At 41.4% G+C, this 18,259-nt stretch overlaps 2 protein-coding genes across 2 annotated transcripts; one reads left to right on the plus strand and one right to left on the minus strand.

Annotated features, from left to right (window-relative positions):
* Positions 1 to 1,523: 1,523 nt before the first annotated feature.
* On the minus strand, positions 1,524 to 10,822 carry LOC104060652 (natural killer cells antigen CD94). Its single transcript, XM_009562463.2, has 6 exons — positions 10,557 to 10,822; positions 8,003 to 8,101; positions 6,295 to 6,381; positions 5,856 to 6,010; positions 3,958 to 4,070; positions 1,524 to 3,636 (listed from the first exon to the last, which is right to left on the minus strand). The coding sequence occupies exons 1-6, from the start codon at positions 10,681 to 10,683 to the stop codon at positions 3,516 to 3,518; spliced, it is 702 nt and encodes a 233-aa protein (XP_009560758.1). The 5' UTR covers positions 10,684 to 10,822; the 3' UTR covers positions 1,524 to 3,515.
* Positions 10,823 to 15,726: 4,904 nt separating this feature from the next.
* Positions 15,727 to 17,749, plus strand: LOC128850980 (histone H2A-beta, sperm-like). Its single transcript, XM_054056786.1, has one exon. It carries the CDS (start codon positions 17,146 to 17,148, stop codon positions 17,647 to 17,649), a length of 504 nt encoding a protein of 167 aa, XP_053912761.1. The 5' UTR covers positions 15,727 to 17,145; the 3' UTR covers positions 17,650 to 17,749.
* Positions 17,750 to 18,259: the final 510 nt, after the last annotated feature.

Here is an 18,259-nt window from a genome sequence, read left to right on the forward strand (position 1 = left end):
TAGCTGGAAACCAATATTTTTTAGGGGAAAGTAAATAAATAATTAACATCAACTTGCCCATGTTACCATGGCAGAAGACTTATGCTCTTAAAAATTCTGCGTTTTGAAGTATAGTGTTACAACTCAAGGAAAGGGAGCAGTTTCTTCTACTGTAAAAGTAAGGCTGTATCACAAATACAACACATTCATAGATCTAGATGTGTCATTGTTAAATACAGTGGTTCCAGTTGCATCTGTATGCAAAATGCATACAGAAATATGCATCAAATTTCTAGTGGACATAATATATTAACTGCCACAACAATGCATCAGAATCTCTTTTCCAATTTGTCTTCTCAACTCAATTTTGCAACGTGATTATCTCAAACAGAGTTACTTAGACTTAGAAAATTGTCCATTATAAAAGACAATTAATATATAATACTAAAAATATGTAGTTTCCTATACATCAGAAAGTTCAGTTCCCCTCACAGCAAATAATACTTTTCTGAATACATAGCATTCCAGCTACCAGTGCAGTCATTCATGCCACACATCCAACCTTTCATTAGATGCATTAGGTAAAGGGATGGACATATTCTGTGCTAGCTGAAGGCTAAAGCACCTCAGATGACATTCTTGGAAAAATCCAGTCATTGTTCCCACTATTCATCACTGCAATGGTGACTATGACAATAGCATACTGTTTATTAAAACTCATTTAACACAGACTTCTGGGCATTCTTGAAAGATCATATTATTGCATGTAAAGGAAAAGCATTGATATCTGGAAGTGAAATGTGAATATATATGAAATTCTTATACTATAGTGAGTCAAGGATGAGGATGCTGAGTGATGTTTCATTGCCAAGCAGTGAACAACGGAGCTGTATGTCATTGAGGAATATTTGCCTTGGAGTTTTAGAGGAACATAGAATAACCGAAAGTGAATGTGCTGAAAAGTGGGCTGGAAATAGTTAAGAGTATTTGAAGGTTAGCATACCTTTACAAACAAAGGTGAGGGAAGGCTTATCGTGTATGCAAGGTCAAGTGGACTAAAGGGACAGCTGTGGTAGAAATAGATATACACGATATTCCAGTCAGCGTGACCAGAAGTGGTCCCACAGGCCTTTGGACTTCTGATTTCTTTGGCTATTAGTGATGCTTATGATTGTCAGCATTGCTAAGGTAGAGATTTCTGAACTAGAACAATGAAACTAGTATTTCATTGTTCTTCTTACTAGATACTTCTTACTGTTGGGTCTTTTTATCTGCAAAGGCTTTCTGTCTCTTTTCCATTTTTGTGTTTGTGTGAATACACTAGGAAGAAAGAATGTACTTCACTCTGCATTTGTAGTAAACATTATCTTACACCCCTTCTTCAAAAAATCTGAACATCAAAATCTTCTTTCTCTTTCAGTTCTTTATCTGCTGATATTTTTTTTATAGGTCAGCTGGACTGCTGCAGTCTCATAGATCCAGTAATAGTTCTCACAACAAATCTCACTGGGAACTCTTGACTTATGATAAAACAGGTATGCACAGCTTTACTTGGAGGACAAATCAATCCTAGAAAGAAACCTCACACCATCTTGTTAAAAACTCTCATGTACAGAATTTTTTGAAATATCATAAAGCTTTTTTGAACAATCACGTATTATTACAAAATTTGCTTAGTCATTTTGAATTTTATAAAGATCTATACAAAATATTGAAGAACATAAGCACTCACGTAATTCAATTCCAAAGGATCTTTCTCCCACCTGCCCCTTCGGCTCAACGATGTAAAAAACATATGGAGCCTCATCAAAGCTAAAAATAGCACTAGTCCCTCACTAGTGGTTACGTCACTCCTACCATTGCTTTATGAAGTGTTATTTTGGGTCTGGAAATTGAAAGGCAGTGGTCTGCTGGAACAGAGCCCAGATAATTTTTCCCAAGGTATACCAGCTGTGGGAACTGTTAAGAGCACACATTTCTGAGAAGGTGCTGGAGAATTTTCACCCCAAGAAGGTTCTCCAGATCCTGAACAGGAACTCTCATATTACCACCTAAAGTGATCATTTCATACAGAACAGAATAGGAATTCAGTTTTTTCCTCATGGTTAGTAAAGGAGAGTAAGCTGCTGAGAAGTTACAGAAAAATTTAGAAAGTGAGAAACAGACTAGATAATACTTTCTTTAGCAACTCAAATTCTCTGCACCACCCAACTACAAGAGGAGCACATTTTTTTTTTTTTTGCAAAGCTCAACTCACGGCTTGCTGGCTCTTTCTGGACGGTGCTGTGCACTCTCCCCTTTATGCTCTGGAAGTTCTTTTATCCAGAGAACATAGGGTGTATTAAAGTCATGATATCAAGGGAAAAAATTCTGAAAGGCTGGCAAGACATCTGCTGCCTCAGATGTTTCATATGAGTGAAGGTTTATTTAATTTAACACAAAACAAATACAAAACCTGACCAAGCGAAGGCAGGGGCAGAGTGAATGACCATGCTCCAGTGATGAAATGATACCAGCTGAAAGATCCTGTTAAGGGTAGAATATATTGTCAGAAAGACCAGGCAGACTTAGAGCGACGTGAATCTGCAGGATTCTCACATGAATTGTGCAGCTGGAAGATTAGAGATGCATGAACTAGTGTAAATGTTTTGGTAATACAGGATGCATAGTGTGCACCTTGGGCTTCAGAGATCTCAGTGTGGATATAATATAAGAGCTTAAGTAAGATCTGTGACAATGGATTCTACATCAGTCTGAGTACTGATTGTGTGCAGCTCTGAATGGAGCATATAATTATTATCCTCTTTGTTATTTCCATAGCAATTAATGTTGTGATAACACTGAAGTTATCCAGGTAATGTTTTAATCCAACCACAACACTTGACTCTGCTTTTCACAGAGATTGCTTCCAGGGATTCCCTGTAGTCTTCTCACAAATATCCTTTTTCTCCTATAAATATTAATGAATTTTTGCAAAGATTTTTATGTGTAAATAGAGACTTGTATTCTTTCTATATCCCTGCAAACAGGGGAACAGTTGGAAGAATATATTTAGGAAAGAAGGCATGCCTAGGCAAACTGCTCTGGAAGATGATTCTATATGGGCAGTAGTTGGTGTGCACAGTAAGTAATTCAATGAGTAAAATCATCAAGGATGCATTTGAACTGCTTTATGACTGGCAGATCTTAGCATAAAATGCTGACGGAAGCTCAAGAATGTAGATCAATGAGAGTGCGTGGTTGTCAACCTAGAGAGTCACACAAGAATCATTGCTTGACTGTAGCTAATTCTTTTAAGTTGCTTCATAGGCTTGCAGTTTTCAGCTTCACAGTTCTTTTTCCTTTCACTGCTTTGTGAGCCCGAGTAGGAAAATGCAGACAAAGAGATTCGATCTCTAATGACCTGTTCTTTTGAGTCACCATTCTGAGAATACTGTGTGATAAACAAACAGAAATAAAAATATATTTTAAACTTCCAGTTCCAAAAGCTGATGCCTCACAGTGGCAGATCCCACGGCCCTCCTTGAAGTGCTTCCTTAGGTGAAATGAACAGTCACTTTCTCACAGATCCAGAATTGCTTTGTTGAACAGGAGGGGCTAGCATAAATAATCCGTCCATATAAGGAGGCACAGAAGATGTTGTCATATAGCATAACCCTAGAAGATTAAAACATATAGATTAATGATGTCCTGGAGAAATCATGTGATCTATATTTGGACCTTTTGTAATCATACAGATCTGCCACTGGAGTGTGGAGTGATTTCCCCCTTGGAGCTATTTTATTTGTGCTAAGTGGTCCTTTTGGGTCTGGTGCATGTGGTCAAGATGTACTTTTCCATCCACAGTTTCTTATACAGGACATGGATTTGGAACTCCATTGGAGATATATGGGAAACTAAGAGGAAGCATAAAGAGTCTCATAATTTACTGGGGCCCATTAGATAGAACCACACTGGTCCTAAGTTATGAAGACTTACCAACTTGTCTCCTCTTTTGAAAAAGCTGTTCCATCCTCCCAGTACCAGCTGCTCCTTTCAGATATGTATGATAATCCAACCCAGTAAAACTTTGAATCCTGTGGCAAGGAAACCTGGAGGAATGAGAAAATCATCACAACAATATTTCAAAAATAACACCTAATTACCTGTATATTCCAGTCGTGAAGGTTCTGCAATGAAAGGAGATAACACTCAATAGCAGAGTAACCTGTTGTCCGTGCTTGTTTTCCATGAGGCAGTGTTGACTACTCTGATTATAGGATTATTTAAATACCACAGTACTGAATTGTCACAAGACAAATATACCCTGGCTCTGCAAGAATACCGCTTTTTAAGAAACAAACCAACCAAAGAAAAAAGAAGCTTTATCTGATCTGCCTCTAGTTACCTACATTTCCTTTAGATGTCTGTAGTTTAGATGTAGATATGGGAGTGTCATTTAAGCCTCAGACAGAGCCAGCAGAGATCTGGCCAACCAATCCAGTAAAGCCTGAAAAATGATTCGTCTCACCCAGTGGGAGTGCTACTGAGCGGTGACTGTGTTGGCTAGATCTCCCACTGAGTGTGACAGAGCCTGAGGAAGCAGCTTAGCTTAGCACTAAATTTGCAGACTGCTAACACAGTAGATACCTGAAGTTAATTGAGATGAATCCCAGCCTAGAGGGCAGAGCCTGTTGCCTAAATACACTTTTTGAGATTCTACAGCCTGTCCAAGGTTTTCACATATGGCTGACATACAACACCCAGTACCGTTGGGAGAATTGTGCCTTGCTGAGGCATCATTTGAAGGTCAAAGAGAATACCTTCAGGCATCTCACATAGCCATAGAAACCTATGTTTAGGCACCACCAGAACGATTCCCTAGGTGTCTAAGTCCTACCTAAGAGGTTCCTCAGAATCTCAGTCTGTTCAGATCTTCCAGATACTCTATTCCTGATGAGTAGAATGTTTAGGGACTTATCCAAAATTTAAAATCCACAGCTGGCTTAGACTGGTCTAACTGCAGCCTGGCTGAAGTTGCATATGACAAATATGGAAGAAAAAGCAAATACCCAGACGTGGAATCAAATTGTCCAGGGATTTATACAGCATACCAAAAGCACCTCTTGAATTTGGCATTGAAGGTGTGGTGTTCTTTAAAAAAGAAATCCAAACCTCCAGCCTTTATGCCTTAAAACAAAAAAAGTTGAGAATCACATTCTGAAAATAATTCCATCCAGAAAAATGAGACATTCTCAGGGAAACTTGTTTCCTTTTAGAAGTCTTATGTAGCAAAAAGAAAATAAGGTTATATGGGTCTTGGTAGGCTTAATAGATGTTGAAAAAGAGATTCCTAGATATGTGTATACAAAAAGGGAAAATATGGACCTGACAGGAAATTACAGATTTTTCCTTAGTCGGCAAAAAAACCCCCAATAAATAAGACTACTTAAAATTACTAATTCTCTATAACTTTTACAGCCACTTAGCACTGCAGCATGCTAATGATTGATAGTGCCATGATGAATTGGTCGCTCTCTAGATCTCATGTAGGTTTGATTCTTGATCCCTCAGTAATGAAAACTCATACTCTGTGTGCTAGGGTCTCTCCTTCGTGTTGATAACAAGCAATTTTGTGAAAACCTAAGTGTTAGCTAATTAAGGTACTTTATACAATGCCTTCTTCTGTTTCTCATAACATAAAATTTAATTATTTTTCACAGCATGCAAATTAGAAAGCGTTGCAAATCATGACAGTTTTCTGACTTGCAGGAAGGCTACTTGACCCAGAGAAAATTAAGTATACACATCATAAATGAACAAATTATTTTCTGGCAGCAAGATTGCTGGAAGTTAAAGTACATGACATAAAGAAATGCATAAGGTTAAGACTGTACCATCTTTTCTTTGTCTTTCAGCACAAGAAGAGTGGAGTTTCTTGAGAAACAGAATTCCTGGCTTTCCTTCCATGTCTTCTTCTGCTTTGAAATGTAGAAGCAGCTGTCAGCTCCACTGTTTCGCCAGCTCGCTGGGCAGAGATCACATTTTGTTTCTAGAAATCAGAGAGATTATTATGCAGACCTGTGAGGAATACAAGGGCTTTAGCTACAAGCTTGACTGAAGAAGGAAGTTTAAAGGTAGCCATGAATCAGCTGAGCTCTTGAGGGGAGGCAAATTTTTGTGTGTTAGTGTACACATATTAACACCTCAAATACTACCACAGTTAAAAACAGACACTGACTGATCAGATGTTTTTCGTATGATTTTACAGTCTCTCAGTCAATGGGCTTTGAAAGGGAGGTGATTTGTTTTTAATTACACTTTAACTACATTTACCATTTTTCTCCTTCCCTTCAAAACACAAGGCTTCCCTCATTTCTTGCAGCTTCTTTCCATCCTCAGGATCCTTGGATACCTGAAAAACTGAAGGCCATTAAAGCGCTTAACAAAGCTTGTTTTTAAAAATTTGTAGCTTTTGGCATTCTTCTCTTTTTAACTGTTCCATTTGTACATCTACCATTTTGTGTATGTCATCTACACTTGGTTCCTTTTTCAAAAGAAGGGATGGGATGGGATGGGATGGGATGGGATGGGATGGGATGGGATGGGATGGGAGAGAGGAGAGGAGAGGAGAGGAGAGGAGAGGAGAGGAGAGGAGAGGAGAGGAGAGGAGAGGAGAGGAGAGGAGAGGAGAGGAGAGGAGAGGAGAGGAGAGGAGAGGAGAGGAGAGGAGAGGAGAGGAGAGGAGAGGAGAGGAGAGGAGAGGAGAGGAGAGGAGAGGAACTTTGGCGAAATGCTAAATAATCGTAACTGGATTTAATAGTTTTCTACAATTACTTGAAGGACAGTTACAAGGATGAGGGAGCAAAACTCCACTGGACAGTAGCAAGTGATGTGACAGCAGGCAACAGCAACAAATAGAGGCTTGAGTGATTCAGGATGGACACCTGGAATAGGTATTCACCAGGAGGGTTGTGCAACACTAGAAGAGGTCACCTAGGGAGATTGCTGTCCTTGAAGATTTTCAATGTTGCAGATTATTTTATCAAGGGTTGATGACAGTCCAACTTTGAGTGGTGGGGAGGAAAGAGGGGTGTCAGGTGTGTAACCTGCAGAATTGCCACTGATACCGTGGACTGCCTTGAGTGCTTGTCCTGAGCATTTGCAACTGCTTCCACCCTGCCAAAATGAAGCCGGAGACTCTCTGTCTCTGCTCCCAAATGTAATATGTCATCACCCTTCGTTGTTAATTCAAATGTTGCTATGGAAAATCTGCTGTAATCGTTGGGCAAATGCACCAGTCACAATGCTTCGATTCCAAGACTGCCTTCCCTGCAAAAAGTTTGCAATCCAAGAAAAAGAGGGAACTATAACTGTGAAATATTCCGATAACAATCACAAGAGGGCACCGTTGTCCAGATAGTGTGGGTAGAGAGGCGAGCTTTTAGCTGCGAAAACGGAGCATGTCAGAAATGAAAACTAGAGTTACAGCTTAAAGTTTGGGTAAGGGTTAAGCTTAGGGGAATAGGTTAGGATTGGGGTTAGTGTTAAATTAAGGTTAGGGTCATTACGACCAGGGTTAGGCATTAGATGTCAGAATTACTTTTATGCACCGGGTTATGGTTCAGGATTAGGGTTGCAGTTAGGTTTAGGGTTTAGTATTATGCTCAGGTATAGTTTAGCTTTAGAGTTAGTGTCACATAAGGTCAGGATTAAAGTTAGGGGATTAGGGACAGGATTTGGCTAGGGTTAAGTTTAGGAGTTACTTTCAGGGTTAGAAGTAGTTGGGTTTAAGTATTGCATTGGGATTAATGTAACCCTTAGGGGCAAGGTAACTATAAGTGCAGGTATTAGTGATCCCAAGTGACCTGCACTGATACTTAGTTTTGGGGGTAGTTCTGTGGGAGATCTGTACTGTTGCCCTTCTTGCCGTATTATTTCCATTGAAGGAACAGGGACACCAGGGACAGTCTGCAGGGGGAGAAGCAGCTGTACATCTGGAATTCACTCCCACAGCAGCAGTTCTGGACAGCATGGTACTTACACAGGGCCAGCAGAGCTATCAGCCCAGTCAGCAGCACCAGGCACAAAGCGAGGAAAGCAAACGCCACTGGCCGCCATACAGAAGATGAGGCAGAAGCTCCTGCAACAAGCAAAACCCCATTCAGCAAAACCATCAGCATCTCTCCTCACCACACAGTTGTATTTCCTCTTCTATGACAACACTAGTCCACCTATAGCCCCTCTGCAGAGCCCTTTTTTCTTGCTGCAGTTTTTTATTCACTGTTCTGAATTTCCTGCAGTAATTTTGAGAATATTTATTAACTGAGGTTCTAGTGTTTTAGAGTAAATTTTTTCAAGAAACTAGCTAACTGATTAGATTTTGCAGTTCCCTCAGTCCTAGAGATAATAAAACTATCTCTAACACCTCTTCATTGTGAAAAGGAAAAATTACTATCTAGGTTTGGATAATTAATTCTGGAATCTGTGACTAGGATTTCTAAATGATTGCAATGTCTAAGCATTAAACTGTGTAACTTTCTTCAGGTTCATTCTCTGAATTTCCATTGTAGTTCAATCTCTAATCAAGGATATAGTTCTGCAGAATTTTATAGCAGAGTATCCCTGGATTAAAATATATATTTTTTCATATACATGCATTTTCCCTTTTGGGAATCAGTGCTCTGCAATTTTCTGTAATACCCTTTCAGACCTATTTAGAGCCATCAGGCTAATTGAAAATTTTACACACATCAAGTATTTTACTTGAGTGCAATGAATCTGAGTAAGCACCTCCATGGAACTAACCTTCTATTAGGTGAGAAGAATCTCCCTCCAGAGGTGCCCGAAAATCCAGATAGACTTGGCAACTAAATCTTATATAGCCAGAGTTGAGGAACATAACCCTAAGCCTTATCAATTATTTGAAGAGAGCATGGATGACACCACATTGAGATGGTGACTGACATGCAGGACAGTAGGGCTTCTTCTTAAAATGACCTAAAAGTCCTAGGAATGAGCTGAAGTACAACAACACAACAAAAGGCAAATGTGAAGTCTGGCACCAGTAATAGTACAACTCTATGCACCAGCACAGGTAGAAGACTGACAGGCTAGAAAGCAGCTATGTTTCAGGGTCCTGGTGGACAAGTTGAATGTGAATCCTCAAGTGTGCCCTGTGGCAGCAAAAGCTGACCAGCACTGGACTGCATTGACAAGACTTCAAGGTTGGGAGAAATGACTATTCTACTCTATTTGACAGTCAGGAAGCCACAGCTAGCGTACTGTGTCCAGTGCTGAGTTCAAGAGAGATGTCAGCTAACTGCAGAGAGTCCAGCAGAGGAACACTGAGTTGGTCAGGGACCTATAGAGAGGCCAAAGGACCTGGGCTTGTTCAGCCTACAGTAGAGGATGCTAAGGGGTGACCTAATTTCTGTTCTCCACTACCTAAAAGGACTTTGTAGATGGAGCAGACTCTTCTCACAGAGGCACAGTGAAAGAATGCACTGTAACAGTCACATGTTGTATCAGGGAAACTTCTGATTAGATGCCAGGAAAAAGAATTCTTCCCCTACTGCACTGCAACAAGTGCCCAGGAAGGTAGGGAGATCTTTATCCCTAGTGCTTTCTAAAACTCAAGTGGACAAGACCCTGAGCAACTTGATCAGACTTTAGAGCTAGCCTCTTTGAGCAAAAGATTTGGAAAAGATGAACTATAGAGGTCCCTCCCAATCTAATTTTGTCAGAAGTCTATCTACTTTACATTTCTATGTGCATATTAAAATGCCATTTTAAGAGTTTTCTGAGCTTTCCAACCTGTTTCTTTCCATGAAGCTCTGCCCCTAGATCACACTCCCTTACGTAGTATTTTGTCCTTGGTTTTCTTGTTGCTGCCTCTTAACAGTTTCTCATCCATCACTCTCAGTGGCTAGCCTTAGATATTTTCCAGACAGCACAAGAGGGATGTTGATTTAGTCTTCTTCTACTCTACCCAACCTGCAACTAACAGCAATGGTATTTATTTCACACGAAAGTCACATGGTAAGTATTTGAACAGCAGCAACAGTGCTCAAGTCATCATTGTATGGTCTCAGGCATTCCATGGACAATCACTACCTTAGTTAACATTCAGGTTGTTTATAGAAAAACAAGGTAAAATATATGCTTCTGTCAGAGCCTATTAAGACTGATAAACGGGCAGTTTTCTAATCCCCACAGCTGAGGAAATTTCTTCCATTTCCAAGACTTGTATTATTTAACAAAACTATAGTGCCTTCCTCTCTTTTACTGCCCTGCAGTAAATAAAGAGTCCTACCAAAATGAAAAGAAATTACATACAAAGGTGGAGTCTGTCCTCTGTGTTGAAGTAAATGGAAAAAATAATTGAATAAAGACAGGCTTCAGTAAAAAAACCATTTGTGATCATAAACAATAGCACACAAGATTCCATCATGATTATTCCTTCTGCTGTTTCTATGAACATTTATCTAAGAATGCACTATAAAGTTAAGAGAGCTTCTAAAGCAATCAACATAAACCTGCAAATTTTAAGTTATGCTCTGATTTAGACAGAAAAGCTGATTTCCATCTGTACTTACTGTCTACAGTAATACAACTGTATGGAGCCTCAAATACAGAACGTTTTCTGCTGCTAGAATATCCAGAGGTAATAATTGAAGCTGAAGGTCGTAAATTTAAAGCAGTGTAGCCTTCCTCATCCTCCATCTCCAACTCGTCACACTTCTTTCCTGCAATAGCAGTACTTTGTGAGTAGGGGCACACTGCAGCCAGAACAGTTCTGAAGTGATGGGACTTGTTCACATTTCAGCATTTCCAGCGAAACCACGGAGGAAGCTGGCTCTGTTCTGATTACTGTGTCATAGTAAAAATGTAGTACATTGAAAGCCCATTAAGGAGTTAAAGTGGCTCTGTCAAGGACGGGTGTTTTCTTCCTGAATGTGAAGATCGGGAGTCCTGGTTCCTGGCTGGACCCCGACTATCTCATTTAACCATCCAACTGATCTGACCCTGTAAATACAGCAACCAAAAAAGGATTTTCTACCTGCTTACTCTGTTCAGTTTTGGGCCCCTCACTACAAGAAGGACATTGAAGTCCCGGTGTGTGTCCAGAGGAGGACAACGAGGCTGGAGAACAAATCTTACGAGAGGTGGCTGAAGGAAATGGGGTTGCCTGGCCTAGAGAAAAGGAGGCTGAGGGGAGACCTTATCACTGTCAACAACTGCCTGAAAGGAGGTTGTGGTGAGTGAGTGTTGGTCTCTTGTCTCAAATAACAAGTGATAGGACAAGGGGGAATGGTCTCAAGTTGCACCAGAGGAGGTTCAGATTGGATATTAGGAAGACTTTCTGCACCAAAAGGGTTATGGGGCAGTGAACAGACTGCACAGGAAGGTGGTTGAGTCGCCATCCCTGGAGGTATTTGAAAGACAGGTAGATGAAGTGCTTAGGGATATGATTTAGTAGTGGACAGGTATGGTTGGAGTTGATTATCTCAAAGGTCTTTTTCAACCTACTGATTCCGTGATTCTATGATTCCTTGAAATGAGATGCTCCAGAAATAGTTGCTATTTTCAGTTAAGGTATGAAAGATATCTGTTCGTGTGTTAGGGCACAAATGCAACACATCAGCCACACTGAAAGAAATGAGCTGCATTTCCATATAATGTTATGAAATTAATTATAAAGAAATTATTTTACAAAAAATAAATAATCACTGAAATAAATGCTAGAAGGGGAAAAGCTGAGCTGAAAGGATGATGAGGCCAGGAGCAGGGTGAGAGTCACACAACCTTTCAGTCTTTATCAGAGAAAGACCAGACTACCCTGACGACCTCTCTGCTGTTGCACCATATGCAGACACCACTGTGCAGAAGTGGCTTGTCCATCCTCATTCTCCATCTCTAGCTCTCTGCAGTGCCTCGCTCCACTGTTGAGTAGCAGTTCTTAAACATCTTCAGTGACCGAGTCTCCTTAACCCAGACATGATGAGTCACATTGTGGTAAAGGGGTGAGTCAGAAGGAAATTGAAAGAGAGGAATTTTTTGTGATGGGTGTTCCTCCACTTGTGTATAAAGTTCAGTCACCCATTTGTAAAATAATACTGGCAGACTGCAAATACACTGTAATGACTGCTATTTTTCCTGTCGCTCTGTGTAGATGATTGATAGATCTTTTCAGAGCAGGAATATCTCTGGCTGCCTGAATTTTTTGCATTATATTTTACCCACATGTAAAGAGACAGCCCGAGGAAAAAGTTAGGAGTAAAGGGTGCTTACAAAGTTAGGAGTAAAGGGTGCTTACATTCAGTTTTGTTACATGGACAGGCACACAAAGATTAGCGTTCATTGGATATTTGTGGTGTATCCATAACATACTCATAAAAAGCTCATGCTAAATATGGTGCAAAAATCCTTGTCTATCAGGCTAGAAAACTGTATGTTAGTGAAAAACCAGCTTTTCTGCAGAGAACTAGGAATCAAGTATATCTATGCTACTGAATTTGGTTGCAGATTTTCATTACAGTAACCTCTTCAGTCTTAGCAACAACTTCTCAAGTATGTAATAAATCTCTTTTGGGAAGATTTTTCTCCAACCTGAATTTACTTCCAGAAGGAAAATAGGAGGTAAAATAATTTTCTTGTATTATTTTACTAGCTCTGATTTCAATAAACAGTCTTAATTGTATCACAGGTTTTGTTTGAATCACTTTAAAACAGATTCTACTGCAAGAACAGACGTAATGAAAGTGTGAAAATGACGTTTCACCACCACACTCTGTTCTTGTAAGAATCTGGAGCAAGAAAAAATTTCTTGTTTTTTCAGACCTTCTCACTAAGGTGAGAAGTTTGAATCTGCATTTGAACACAGCCCATGTATAAGTGTTGTCAGCAGACTGGACAAACCCACTGTGTTTGTTAAACAGAATATGACCTTTCAAACTGCAATAGCTAGAGCTTATGACTGGGGACTGTGGAGGAAGTGGATTTTAGACAGAGGAAGCACACTGTTATATGGAACCATGTTTAGAAAAATGCCACCTCAGCCAATACACAAACAGTACACTTCTATGCCTCTTTCCTTGTAAAGAAAAGCTCCTTTCAATGGAAAAGGTATACAGTCAGCCAAAGCTTCCTTAAGCCCTACCTGATTACAACAACACCAAGGTATGTCCTTTGCCAGTTTCTACCTTGATGGACAAGCACTTGAATGTCTGGTAGGACATTGGATGCCTCCTCTCTTTCTTCTTTGGGGTGGTCCCTTCCCTTCCCTTCCCTTCCCTTCCCTTCCCTTCCCTTCCCTTCCCTTCCCTTCCCTTCCCTTCCCTTCCCTTCCCTTCCCTTCCCTTCCCTTCCCTTCCCTTCCCTTCCCTTCCCTTCCCTTCCCTTCCCTTCCCTTCCCTTCCCTTCCCTTCCCTTCCCTTCCCTTCCCTTCCCTTCCCTTCCCTTCCCTTCCCTTCCCTTCCCTTCCCTTCCCTTCCCTTCCCTTCCCTTCCCTTCCCTTCCCTTCCCTTCCCTTCCCCTCCCTATCTAGCACTATCAAAGCGGAATTCAATCCATCCTTAGTCAGTACAGCAAGACTGAGGACACAGTTTTTAGGACAACAGAAATCTGCAGCCAGAGCAAGCAGTGAACTTCCTACTCCACCCCTTTCCAGCTTCCTTCCATGTTGTGCATGTGTCATTCGTAAAACATGTTTGTAAATATCTAAAATATTCTATCAGCTTTGTGCACAAATTCTGGAGCTTCTAAAAGTTCCACTCTCCATACACTCTTAGGCACCAAGTTAAAGGATTTCAATTTTCAGAGGCTCTTCATTGACTTAAAGAGGCAAGCCAGCACCCAGCACCTCTGAAAGCTTTACTTTCATATTGGCATTAAGAAATTTCATGCTTATTATAATATGTTATTTGACTATTGCTCTAGACAATCAAACCCAATAATCATTTAAGAGAAAACACATATAAGATCTACAATAAAGAAAGATAAGTCTCTAACAGAAAACCTATATAATCATCCTGTGGTAGTATGACTATTTGCCAGCTGAGAAATGCTGTCTCTTCTCCATTTCAAATCTGACTCTTATACAGAGTGAGAAAACTTTTGGCTGTTCGAACTTTTAAAAATAGCACAAATATGAGAATTTAAATGTTTGTTTATTCTAAGCAGCTGTTGTGCCGCATCTCAAAATGCATTGTGAAGACTGTTTGCCAGTTGACAGTGATTAAGGTAAATTCAAGAAAGATTTCTTGGCTGAATTGAAATCATAGAGTGTTTCCTATTTGTTATAAGCAAATACAGCTACAGTTCATTCTTCTGAAAATCTTAAGGAATGGAAAAATCAAATTGCAGTGAAATTCAGTAATGCAAATGTCAAGGCCACATATATGGGAATTTGTAACCAGAACGTTCTGAATCAGAAAAGGCTCAACAACAGAAGGACCTGAGTATTGTAACTTTTCCTCTGAGTTTGAGCAGGAACTAGGAATATACTGTGACTGTTAAGATCTCATATCTGTTACATCGAAAGAAATGTCAAGAGCGGAGGTATTGATATTGCGCTAGTACATGAAGCAATAATGACACCACATGGAGAATAGTCTGCATCATTTTTCTGATCATCAAAATTTAAGAAGGATATAATCTGTTTGGAATAGGTGAAAAGAAGGGCTTTCTGTAGAAACAGGTACATTTTGTAATACTTCAGGAGACTAAATTGTCCTGGATTGTTTATCCTTGCAAGTTAAAGACAAGTAAAACTATTGTAGGAGAGTGCTGGAGGATGCCTGCCCAGGAGTAGAGGATTAGATCCTAGTTTATGAATATTTAAAAGCTGTAAATTAGAACAAAAATTTCTTACACAGGCTAAGTGAAATCCTGTAATAGCTTTCAGATGGGAGTATCCATTATAATTCAACCCTTCATGTAACCTGATCTTACACTTTCATCTTTTCTTTTCGAAAAATAAGCCTTTCCCAAAATACAGGTTGAGGGTCACACATAAGATTAATTAACCAATATTGTGCTCATAAAAACCCATGCAACTCCAAATATCATGGGACAGATCCATTCAACTATAAGGCATTTCTATTTTAAACTAGATCACAAACCCACTATTACAAAAGCAAAACCAGGGAAACAAGGGAACCAAAAGAATCCTCAAAACTGAAAAACCTATAACAATTAGCTGCATCCCTAAATCTCACAGCTTTTCATCTAGGCATGTAATATATCACAGCTGAAGCAACATGTGATATATATATATGTGATATATATATATATTCTGAAGCCTTCTAGAAGATTTAGGGAAGTTAAATATATGTATCAGAGCTTCTGGAATATAATCAGGCCAGCAAAACGGAGTGAATAAGATCAAGTAACTGGCAGTGCATAAGCCATTCTCCTAAAAGTAGACAGAAGAGACTTGTTTCTCCAAACAAGTTACCACACCTCCTAATATACAAGTATTTGTAATGTGTTGTATTTTTTTAGGGACCTTTTCTATGTTATTCAGTTCGAAGAACAAAATAACTGCAGAAAGTGGAATTTGATGCATGTTTCAGAGCAACAGGAGAGAACAAATTTCTGGTTGACTGAGGGTTGAGTCATTTAAGTCAGTAAATCTGTTCAGGACATTATACTTCTTGGAGGAGCAATGAGTTTCTGCAGCTTTGAACAGCTCTTCTTTGAGAAATGAGTTTTTTTGTATTCTCTTTTCACTTCTAAAAGACTGTAACCATACAAGACTGTAGACATGGATGAGGAAATTTCAGAGCAGCACATTTTTCCATTGCATATTTTCCACACTGTCAAAAGATACTGTGAACTTAAGAAACTCCTGTCAGGCATCACCGTATGCAAGGCAGGGGCACACCAAAGGAAGAAGTCAGTTGCCTCAACCTCTCAAGAGGAGGAATATTAAACACTCAGCCTTAAAGAAAGATTGCACGTTGGAACGTCACATTCAAGTGCAAAGAATGCAGAAACTCTTGCCCCACACTGGTGAGGCAAGGGCTGTCCCATTTGCAAGGCTCCTACCAAATCCATCACTATGGTCTAAGGGTGGAGTAAAAGCCCTTGTGATACCATGCTGTGTCTGGGTCATGCCTTGCTGATTTTCAGCAGCAAAGCATAAAGAGCAACTGCCTCTTGCATGCTGTCGGTGGTTTGTTTAAATAGTGACATGTGGCCCTGCACTGCCAGGGAAAAGTCTGTAGAGGGTCCCTAGCTGCATTCCGTGTTTGATCACTTGAGCCCCAGAGCAAAACAAACCTCATTTGCTCTTGTAATTCTGCAGCCTGTTCTGCCAGCTGCTCCTTCAAGTGGCATTCCAGCTGCACCCTATAGCAAGCAGCTGCTTTGGGCCTAGGGCGACAGGCAGGAAAAGGGAAGGCAGGATGGGCCATGTGGGTGGGAAATGTCCTGCCAGACCGAAGATGGATGTCCTCCTCTTGGGGCAGCCAAGCTTTCCAGCCCTCCTTGAACACTGCATAGAAAGTACAATAACGAGTCCATGACATCTTATCACTGTAGCCAGAACACAGGGCCTTTTGTACTGTGTGTTGGACATGTTTCTCCTGGTTAAACAAGGGCACACATCTGCACGTGGGCAGAAGGCTCCGGTGCAGTACCTTCTGAGACGGAGTAGTGTGGCAAATGCTTTTAGTGGTTTAAACTGGTTATGGAATGACAGCCTTCAGATAAGAGTCCCCAGTGGAAATTTGATTGTTGAGGATAAATACTGCTTTATATGGGTGTGCACTTTCCAGCACTTGACTCTGCAATGGGAAAAGGAGCAGAGCTGGGGAGAGAGCTGCTCCCTGAGCTCACCCACAAGGGGCGGAGCCAGCAGGGGTGATGTCATGAGGAGGGAGGTGAGGTCACACAAGAAGTCCTTTCCTGTTGGTCCCTGACACTCCAGGAGAGTCCTTGCTCCTGTTGCCCAGGTGATCAAAGGGCCAGAGCCTGCACAAGGACAGCAGCTGAGCACAAGCACCTCTTCCAAGGAGCCACCTTGCCGCAGACAAGGCTTGGCCAGGCCTAGGCAACCTGATTCCAGAGACAGGAACCAACACCGAGGGCCATCAAGGAAAGCAAAGACAGGCAGAGAAGGCAGACAGGGCACGGGAAGACGTACGGTGCAGAGACCGGCAGGAGCAAGCTGCAAGCAACATGTCTGGAGCAGAGGACAGCTACACGGTGTCAGAGCAGGAGACAGAATCTGAAGCATCATCTTCTGAGGCTCCCTCTGAACGCAGCAAAGCGAAGGTCAAAAGATGCTACTCCTCCCGCTCCTCCCGGGCTGGGCTGCTCTTTCCTGTGAGCCGCGTGGAGAGGCACCTGCGCAGAGGCCACTTTGCTAAGCGCTTTGCAGCCAACGCCCCCGTCTATCTGGCTGCGGTGATGCAGTGTGTGACGCACGAGCTCCTGGATGTGGCTGGCGAGGTTGCCAAGAAGAGCAACCAGCGGCGCATTTCTCCATCACACTTGAAGATGGCGGTGCAAAAGAGCTCCGCACTCAAGAAACTCCTGCAAGACAGCATGCTCAGGCACTGTGGCAGGGCTGTCCTCCAAAGCGAACGCGTGGCCCCACTTTCCAGAAAGAAGATGAGCAAGAAGGGGAAGAGCTCCAGGCCACGGGCTGCACGTGCCTACGCCACAGCTGCTGCCAAGTGAGAAGAAAGCAGAAGCACTTGCCTCCCACCAGCAAGAGAAGGCAAGGACTGTCATGTTTGCAAGGCTCTGGCCAAATCCATCTCTGTCATCTAATGGTATAATAAAAACTTCTGCAATGCCATTTGTGCAGTGAGTTGGATTCATTTCTTCTGGATAAATGAGGGCACAGAGCTGGACATAGGCTTAAAGATCTGTAAAGAGAGGTGGTAGCTCAGTCCTTTGTTAGGAGGGGGGCAGGAACATGCCTGCAGGGCAACTGTCCCTGACAGGCAGCAGCTGCCTCCAGCTCAATTTTGCACTTGGTCTGAAAGCAGCTGGGAGAAGAGGGGATCCATTCCCAAAAGGACGGTCACAGGCTGTGAAGGATGGTGAGGGAGCATGTTTCTGGAAGAGCAAAGGGACCTTCATGTCCTTCTTGCACAGTCCTGAGGGGGAATAGAAGACCACATCTGAAAGACAATTAGGTTTTCTGATGCAGACAGGACCTGGCAGCCATTATTGAGTGGGTATTACAATGAGGGGAATGCTAGTGGGAGTCCCTTTAAAGAGTCAGGTCAGAGCAGGGTCTTCTGAACCTTTTAAGACCTCGTGCTCTCCTTGAGGAAACCAG

This window comes from Cuculus canorus, chromosome 1, assembly GCF_017976375.1.
Source record: "Cuculus canorus isolate bCucCan1 chromosome 1, bCucCan1.pri, whole genome shotgun sequence".
NCBI classification, from domain to species: Eukaryota; Metazoa; Chordata; class Aves; order Cuculiformes; family Cuculidae; genus Cuculus; species Cuculus canorus.